At 49.3% G+C, this 9,510-nt stretch overlaps 1 protein-coding gene across 1 annotated transcript in view; it reads left to right on the top strand.

The window, feature by feature from the left end:
• The first annotated feature begins 461 nt into the window (after window positions 1-461).
• RPH3AL (rabphilin 3A-like (without C2 domains)) overlaps window positions 462-9,510 on the top strand; it is a 76,668-nt gene continuing 67,619 nt past the window's right edge. Inside the window, exons 1-4 of the mRNA XM_012726712.1 lie at window positions 462-510; window positions 645-756; window positions 6,253-6,396; window positions 7,289-7,418. Coding sequence (XP_012582166.1) covers window positions 680-756; window positions 6,253-6,396; window positions 7,289-7,418 — 351 coding nt within the window. The 5' untranslated portion in view covers window positions 462-510; window positions 645-679. The remainder of the gene's footprint in view (window positions 511-644; window positions 757-6,252; window positions 6,397-7,288; window positions 7,419-9,510) is intronic.

Raw genomic sequence — 9,510 nt, 5'->3', positions numbered from 1 at the left:
GGATGGTGGCCCTGGCAGTTGTATAGGATGGTGGTCCTGGCAGTTGTATAGGATGGTGGCCCTGGCAGTTGTATAGGATGGTGGTCCTGGCTGCAGCTGCCACTCCCTTCCCTCCTTCCCACTCCAGAAGCACAGTGGTTGGGGACCAGGGCCCATGAAGGCTGCATCCATGTGCCTAGGGCCACCATGTGGGTCCCCAGGTTTGGAGCTGTATTGGGTTTGCCCAGGCTGTCTAGCCAGCTGCCTCCTGGCCCAGGCCCCTCCTGCCAGACAATGTGCTAAGTATAGCACAGGCTGTACTTGGAAGGCGCAGAGATCAGATGCCCTCTCTGGCTTGCCAGCTAAGTTGAAAATTGCTGAGGTGTGTCTCCTCCTTGTGATTCTAACCCTTTGATGCCTTGCCAGTCATATCCAATCTTGTCTCCAGCCCCATGATCCACCTCGTTATCCCGCTCAGGATTTTGAGCCTCTTCACAAGGATGGTATTTAGCTGGAGGAATGATTCTGACGGTGAGATTCCAGGCATCAGTGGGAGACAACGTATGGAGTAGGTTGGAAGTGCCAAGCACTTGTGCCCGAGGGACCCTGTCTGCCATCTGTGCCCCAGCCAATGATGTGCTTTCTTTTCCCTCTCTTCACTTCAGATGCGATTCCGTACCCTGGCCGGGCAGTTTGAGCCATGGCCGACACCATCTTCGGCAGTGGGAGTGACCAGTGGGTTTGCCCCAATGACAGGCAGCTTGCCCTCCGAGCCAAGTGAGTACCTCTGTGGTCCTGCCAGGCCTGCCCTCCTCCCTCCCTGCTGCCCTCCTTTCTTTGGCAAGATTCACCCCCGGGGACCCAGCTAGAGAAATATGGAGACAAGCATCTGTCTAATGTATACCACCCACCAGGCCCTGGACTGGGCACTTGGCAGCCTTTTTCACTTAACCACCATGTGGAATTTATCCCCACTTCTTCGGTGAGGCAAAGAAGTTAGGCTCCTTGTGCCAGTCACTTACCCTGGGAATGGCTGGGCTGGGGCCAGCTCAGGTCCTCACTTGCATGCCCCTGCCACAGGCTGGAGGAAGCCGTCTACCTCCCTCCCTTATCTGCTAAGAGTGTAAGTCTCCCTGTCACTGAGCCTTGTCTCTGAGCCCATGGAGGTGGGGAGCTTTGATCTCTAGGCATCCACTTCATGGTTGGTTGCTTGGCCCTCACAGACTAGACAGACAAAGGCTTTCACGTGAATGAAGCCCTGTCCCCTAGGCTGAAACACACAGCCAGCCCTGAGGCACCCCAGTTCCCTGCCCTGCTGCTATCAGGGTCGCTCCTGTCAGGGTCTCTGGTTCTGGTTTGTCTTCTGTGGTCCCAGCTTTCCTGTCACTCCTCAGCCTGGTGACCCTTCACTTCCAGTTAGGTCATGCCTCCACCCACCAACCCCCCACCTGTGTCTGGAGAGCAGGAGGTCCCAGTTGCCACTCCCGCCTTCCAGTCTTCCCTACCCCTCCAAGGGAATTGTGGGTTTCTGGTGGTGTCTGGTGAGCCTAGGATTGCCCCTTCATCTGTCAACCTGTGCCAATTACTAGAGCCAGCATTTCCCAGATGGGACCAAATTCAAGAAATTTGCAATTAGATGTTATGAGCCTGCAGGGGGACAGAGCTAAAACATCAAAGGGGGATAGAAAAATTAATCTGAAGTGCCCAAGAAGAGCAGAGTCATGCATGATTTGCAGGGATCTTTGCACAACAGATAATTTGGCCCTCTCGCTGGATGGCTCAACTGCTTTCAGCTCCCCTATCTAGCCCCTGCACAGCCCCCACAGGGGGTGAGACTAGGGCTGAAACCAGCCCCCTCCCTCTGTCCTCTGACACCAAGCAGGATGATGTGTCCTCCGGGCAGGAGGCAAGGGCTGGGGAGAGTGACGCTTCCTGCGAGGGCTGCTGTGACCCGGGTGCCCCTCCAACCTTCCCTTTATTTCTCAGCAGCAGCCAAAAACTGTTGTTGCACCTTTTAGAAGAGCAAGTGCTTTTATCTTCTCCCCTGGGGCATGCTGCCTTGTAATGCCAGGTTCCTTGTGATGCCAGAGTTTGTAAAGGAGAGTGCTACAAATCCCCGCAGCGGGGTGCTGTGCCCTAGGGTCCTTCTGCAAAGTCTGGGAAAATTACCTTCCCTAGCTCCAGCTTAGGTCTGTCCTCACATCCACCGGCATTTTCTAGCTCCTACTATGTGCCACATATAGGTTACCCAGCAGTAAACAAGACCAGCATGGTCCCTTAAAGCGCTAATGGGGAGAGGTGAGCACTAGGCACATAATGACCCGAGTGCGGCTGCTCTGACAGGGCAAGCAAGCAGTGGGGCTGGCAGGATTTGGAGGAGCTGAGCATTTGGAGAGGCTTTCCTGAGAGTGCGATGTTGGTGATAGGTCCTGGAGGAGCCATGTAGATGTTAGATGGAGTTAGGTGGACAGAATAACGAGTGCAAAGGCCCTGAGGTGGAAGGAACTTGACATGTAGAGAACCTGACAAGTGGTAGCTGTGGCTTGAATGCAGAGAGTGGGGGCAGGGTGGGGGGTATTGGTGTGAAAGCAAAATGGAGAGGTCGGGGTGGGCAGGAGTCAGATGGGGCAGGGCCAGGTCACCCAGAGACTACAATTCTGCAGGGGGAGACAGAGAGACCCACCTTGTCTTGAGGTTATGTTCAAGCCCAGTGATGGAGCTATGCCTGGGGCCTTGTGGAAGCCCCGACAATGACTCTGAACCCATCCTGGAAGAGATCAAGGAAAAACCTCCTGGTGAAGATCATGTCTGAAAGACATCCTAAAGAAGAACAGGGTGAGCCCCCTGGAGCAGAGTTTCAGGGGAGGAGGCTAAGAGCGGGCACTCTAGGTGGAAGGCACAGTGTGAGCAAAGGCCCAGAACCCAAGGAGCAGCGTGTTGGTGACACAGCCTGTGAGCCCAGAGACGAGGGCATCCTTTGGGTGTGCGGCAACAGGCTATGGACTCCCCTGAAGCTTCTTCCCTGAGGCAGGTTGAGGGGAACGTGCCGCCCTGTCTCCTCTGGCAACCTGGAGTTATATGAAGGGGTGAGATCCTCAGTGGCAACCACTTGACTCTAAGTGGGTCTCAGGGCCCATCTGGACAGGGGTGGTGAGCTGGAGGAAGAGAGCCAATGCGAAGATGTAAGTTGTCGGGCTTGGTGGATGATCAGATGGAAACCAAAGCGGTGTGGAATGTGCCCGCGGAAGCCTGGCGGGGCTGTTGGCAGCTGCCGGGGGTCACCTCCCCAGGCCTGATGGGCAGCTGAGGTCTGACTTGCATGAGAGAGCCATCTAACAGTGCCCTGCCTCTTTCTCCTCTGGGGTGGGGAGCTGCCTTGCAGGATGCTTTGCAGGACATGGTGCCCAGAGAGAGCCTGGAGGAGCTTTGCCCTCCTGGACAGTGGTGGTACCAGACTGTGCCCTCCCACCACTGAGTTCCTTTTTCCCATAGGAAGTAGAGGCCCGGTTTTCTAATTCCCCTTCCCTGGCCTAGGGCACCATACACAGAGGGTGTCCTGACCAAGTCTCTAAACCTGAGCACCTTAGTATCTGAAATGCTCACAGAGGAAACCACAGTTGGGGCTGGCAGTGCCTTTGCTCAAGGCTTGAGTATGCCCAGCACACAGGAAACATGGGCGTGTGCCTGTGCCCTCTGAGGACTGACCCCTGCCCCCCTGCTTCCTCTCTCTTCCACTCCCACTGTTTTCCAGCCCATGAGGAGCACTTAAAACTGTTGGCCTAGGACAATGCATTTTTTTCAGTTGGAAAAATAGGCAGTCTGGAAGTCTGACACCCCTCCCGTTCCCCCCCCCCAAAGCAGCGCATTACTCTGAGCCCTCATGCCTTTGCACCTGTGGTGTCCTCGTCCTAAACTCCATCTCCCCGTCCATGGGAGAACACCTATTCATCCTGCAAAACCTGTGCAAACACCACCATCCCTGAGTCCTACCGGTGAGAATTATGGTGATCATCAGCACCCACTTACTGAGCAATTGAGCATTTGTATACAGAGTACTTTATGTGCCTGTCTCATTTCGTCTTCAGCGCACCCCTAAAAGAGACATATCAGGAAGTCAAGGATTTAACAGGTGTCCAAGTTCTACCACCTGGACAGGCATGGAACCATGAAAATAAGTCTGTCTGGTAGAATCCAAAGTCTGAGTCTTTCACCAGCCTGCTGTGCTTACAGAGAGACACTGTGCTTTTCAGTGGCCATGGTAGAGTCGCCCTAAGTTCTTTGCCATAAGCATTGTTGCAGTATAACTCACTGGCTGCGTGGCAATTTTGCTGTAAAAGATAAAATACCTGGCTGAAAGTTTGGCTTGACAGTTTGATTTCAAATTTTGTTTCAACTGACTTAGTCCTCCCATTTTTTATACTATAAAAATATGTCGATAAAGCATGTTGGATGTGTGAAATAGGAGAGTGTAAAGTCCAATTGCACACTATCCTAGAAAATGATAACGTATCAGTTTGCAAGTCCCTCAGGGACTCACAGCCATCCCTCCCTCCTGTCAGAACCCAGAGTTGACTGAGCCATAGCAAATATAAAGGAGGTCTAATCAGTTCTCAGCAGTCTCCAAAAGCATAAATGATCAGTTATTCCGCTAACTTAGACACAACTGCTCCTGTCTTTATTAGACTTTTGTGTGAGATTAAAAGTTGGAGACAGAAAAGAAGAGTCAAGCTTGTCCTCTCCCCCGAGAAGGAAATGGTGACTTGATGGCTAATGAGTATGAGTTTCGTGAAAACACTTTGCTCCTTGAGAGTGGACCTTCTGTCAATGGAATTTTGACATTTGGCACCGAACCTGGCTTAGATGACTTGGGGAAATAAAAGGCTCTGGTGTGTGACTGACACCTTAGTGGAGCCCAGGTGCGTGCCCCAGCTACATGGCAGAGAAGCTTCGCCACAGGATGCTGCACTCAGTCCTGAGGATGCAGCCTATGGAGTGGAAACGGATTCCTCTCCTATGAAGGCAGAAAGATTGGCAAAGAGAAGAGGTTTCACCATGTCCTTTTAAATTAACAGCCCTCTTTTTCATGATTTTTATCTTTTTTACAGCAAAATTGCCTTGTGGTCAACTAGCTAGGCCAAAATTGCTTGCTGCAAAGAACTTAGGGTGAAACTACCAAGCCCTGTTTTTGCTCTCTCCTGACTTACATGGTGGGCAACCACTGGCTGCGGTAGCCCAGATGGGTGGCGGCATGAGACCACCAGGATGGTATCCATACCCCGCACCCTCCTGTCCTGTGCCCTGCATCAAGGGCTCTGTCCACTGTCACCTCGTTAGGGAAACCCTTCTGGAATCACAGCTCATAACTAGGTTAGTTCTCTTATCTAACTGCATATCCTGCTGACACCCACCTGCTTCGATCATCCAGGAGCATGTCCCCAGCGCCTAACAAGTGGTGTTACAATGGATATTCAATAAGTATGAGTCAGAAGAGTCGTTCTTACAATTTTTCATCCAATAAATCCTTATATAATTTGATGGGGGCCTCTCTCTCCACCACCGTAGTGTCATCTTTCAAGGCTTTGGCTTTGCCTTCTTGTCCATCTCTGTAGAGCCAGCTCTTGGCATAGAGTTTATGCTAACATTTTGGTGATCATCAACAACCACTTATTATGCAATTGAGCATTTGCTGTATACAAAGCACTTCATAGAGTGTCTCAGAGGCCCAGGCCAGGGAATTTGGGGCCTGATCTACTGCTGCCACGCTCTACTCATCCAGAAAATAGAAAGGGTTTGAGTTCTTCAACTGCTGCTGAGGCCCCACTGCCGAGCCTGCCTCTCTGTCCCCCTCTCCAGTGGCTCCGTGGACCTCCAACAATTTTCAAAATGCTGCATGCATCTCCTTTTACCTTCAGGGCTCATTTTAAATCCAGTTACCATTCTTTCCTATCCTGTTGTAAACTTCATCTCACTGATAGCTTTTAGATCAAGGTTTTCATCCTCTTAATAACCTCTGTGCTCCTTCCTTAACCTCACACACCACGGCAGGGGCCTCCTTCATTTGAACGGCTGTCGCAGTCTGTGCTGCCACTCTCCGAGGTGCTAAGGTGGCGGTGGCCAGCATTTTGAGCCTGGTTTCTGCACTGTCTATTCCTGCACCCTCACCCCTGATACATACACAGCATCTGGGCTATGTCAAATGCCTCTCAGGAGAGCTTTGTGGGCATGAGGGGGTTTGCATTGACCTCAACACCACTTGTGCTATTATCTCTTGAGGCTGCAGACAGGCTGGTCTGTGCACACCTACCAGACAGAGAAGCAGAGGAAGAGCCAGTGCCTTAGCCCAGCCGAGGTAGAGGCCATCCTGCAGGTCATCCAGAGGGCCGAGCGGCTGGACATCATGGAGCAGCAGAGGATTGGGTAAGGTCTGCTCCCTAGGTTGGGTAGGAGCCAGTGGAAACAAGAACCAGATCCAAGGGCGAGGAGTCTGGTGCCCTGGGTCCTGGTGCTGGTGGCTCGCCCCTGGGAGTGTCAGCTCTGTTCAGTTTTGTCACCTATGATTCTCAAGGGGAGAAATTTAGGTTGAGACTGAAACGCAGATCTTCACTTCAAAAATCCCAACTAGACTGTTCTCCAGCTTGTTCAAAGCACTTCTGGCCTCCCTCATTCAGACCTGAGTGCCACAGAGTCATCAGACAGTTGTGTTGTGTCTTTCTTTAATTATAAAAGTATTTCATACCTGATAAAAAGTCTGTAAGACATAAGTAGGAAAACTCAAATGCATTGCGTTGTATTGAACAGGAATTAATGTGATTCTCCTTGTTCTTTTTCTATTAAAAAATTATGTGACCATTTTTAACAAGTGAGATGTGTGGAAATGTACAGTTCTAGAAAGTGAATGTACCAGTGCAGAGATCACTGTGTTCAAACAATTTGTTGTATGCACCTCAATAGTATGGCTTATTACTATCATTTTATCAAAAGGGTTTATACCAAGCAGACTATTTGTAGCTTGCCATTTCTCTCACCTAACCTACTTTGGCCCTCCCTCCTCACACACCTATGCCCAGGATTCTGCAGCACCTGAGTGTGCACATGCTGCTAATGGGCGTGCCAGTGCTATGTCCCTCCAGCTCCTCAAAGAGGGTCAAGTAACTTCACATCACTGTTCCCAACAGACACAGGGAACAGTAATCTAGATGAGGGAACAACATATGGGGTATGGTGTTGGGGCCCATAGCAATCTTGTCGGGCAGTGGTTGGGTCATAGACCGGAAATACATTCCTTCTGACTCAGAGTCCTGTGCTGCAGGCGGCTGGTAGAGCGGCTGGAGACCATGAGGCGCAACGTGATGGGGAATGGCCTCTCCCAGTGTCTACTCTGTGGGGAAGTGCTGGGCTTCTTGGGCAGCTCATCAGTGTTCTGCAAAGACTGCAGGAAGGTAAGACCCTGCTCTGGCCCTGTCACTCTGGCTCCCCAGCCTGAACCAGCTCTGCTGCCCTGTGGTTTTTGTATTATGGTTCTCAGAATTATGACTGTGTGTGTGCATACATACACCTGTACACAGGTGTGCACATGGTATCCTGTACTTATTGGCAAGAAGGATGGGTTAAATGGCCTGTCTTTTAGAGCCAGCTTTGGGAATTAGACCTCTGGGACTCACAGGCCTGGGGGTGAGTTCAGCTTTTCCATTAGCTATGTGGTGTCAAAAAAATTGTTTAATATGTCAAGCCTCATCTTCTTCATCTGTAAAATAGGATTAATGATAATATCTATCTTAGGAGCTGGAGGGTTAAATGCTATAGTCAAAGTTTTTTGAACCTTATAGAACATGTTTTAGGTCCTCAATGATCTAATTCTCCCCATGGCCAAATTGTATGCTAGTATTGCACTTGCTATTCAGTTGGTATACTCTTAATCCTAGCCACTCAAGCATGAGTTATGGATGCTTGATCAAATTGATTTTCTCCTTTTCTCATACTGCACTGATTGTTGTAAGTTGTGTTACATATTAAGTTATTTAATAGTGAATCTAAGGTGTCTAAAATTAACTTTTTTTTGTTTTTCTTGGAGTTTCTAATTGCCTTTGGTCTTCTTTTTTTACCAAAGAATAATGTGCCTTCCACTCAAAATTATTTGGCAACTCAGTTTTACTTTCTATTGCATGGAACCTACTTTTATTTTTTTAACTCTGCCAGAAACCCATCCAGATTTTTATTCCTATTCCTGCTCCAGCATAGACTGATTGCTTCATATTTATTGTCATGGGATTTCCCTTTTCTGCCCTCCTAAGTTAAAGATGCTGTCGCTAAGATACCATATATTCCTCTTTCGTTTTCACTCTAGTTTTCACTTGGGACCTCTCCTCAAGTTACTGGCCAATCACTATTGTGCCACAAAGTGCCAATCACTATTTTAAACCTGGAGTTATTGTAGTGAACAAAACAGAAAATAACCTTCCCACTTGAGATTACATTGAGTGGGGGAGCCACAAATCAAGTAATGATCAAATAAATAAAGAAATTTCAGAAAGTAACAGATTCTGGGAGAAACTAATGGGATAGAAGACTGGGGATTGGGTGGGGCAGTGGAATTAAAAGGACTATAATATATGGAAAAGTGAAAGAAGTGGATATGGATTTGGCCACACAGAGGCCATTGGCAGCCTTGACAAGAGCATTTTCAGTTGCATCCTAAAGGTGGTGTTTCATAAGTGCAAAGAGGTTAGTATAACCAGTTAAGATGTGGGAAAGCCAGGATTTCAACTAAGGTCATTTTTATCCCCCTACTCTGTCACTAGACTGAGGAATGTGGATTAACAATGAAGGGTTGAAAACAGTGTAGAGGTAGCCAGGGCTTCAGAGTGGGGTGGGCACTGGTGTGCCAGCTCCTGTTAAGTCCTCCATAGGCCCTGACGAGACACCAGCGTAGGTAGTCTGTCCAGAGAAGTACCTAAGGAGGTGGAATTATATTTCATGACCTTTGCCCCATAGCCCCCACAAATGCTGTAAATATTCAGCCTTAGCTCATTCCCCTAGAAAAGTCTGGGGTCTCTGTCACAAAGACAGAGTTCTGCCTGTGGATGCTGAAGGGTTAAGGCCAGCTGCTCCTTGGAGAGCCATTTCCTAGGCAATAATGACGCCCCAGGCAGCAGTGGCACTCAGCTGCATACGAGAATGAGGGGATGTTCTTCTAGATACTCTTGCCATGCCATATCTCATGACCCTCTGGAGCACTGGGCTGGTGTTGAGGAAATTTCCTTTTGAAATCATTGACTGATAGCTTGGTCATGGCTTGCATAGTGAGATGAGGAACACTTTCCTCCTCTTGTTCCTGGGAGGAGAGGGTGCACTGAGTGATGAACTTTTGAAGGATTTTCTTCATCCATTCTCGAGAAGATTGTGTCGTTTATTTACTCTGCTAATAGTAGAGGGCTTATTGTGTGCAGGCCCTATTCCATCTGCTGGTAGTACCAAGTTAGACAAAGTCCTCATGGTCATGGAGATTATTTTCTAGGGGGAATAGAGAGAGAG

This window comes from Condylura cristata, unplaced genomic scaffold, assembly GCF_000260355.1.
Source record: "Condylura cristata isolate star-nosed mole 26May11 unplaced genomic scaffold, ConCri1.0 scaffold00017, whole genome shotgun sequence".
NCBI classification, from domain to species: Eukaryota; Metazoa; Chordata; class Mammalia; order Eulipotyphla; family Talpidae; genus Condylura; species Condylura cristata.
This window is presented reverse-complemented; position numbering and strand designations above follow the sequence as displayed.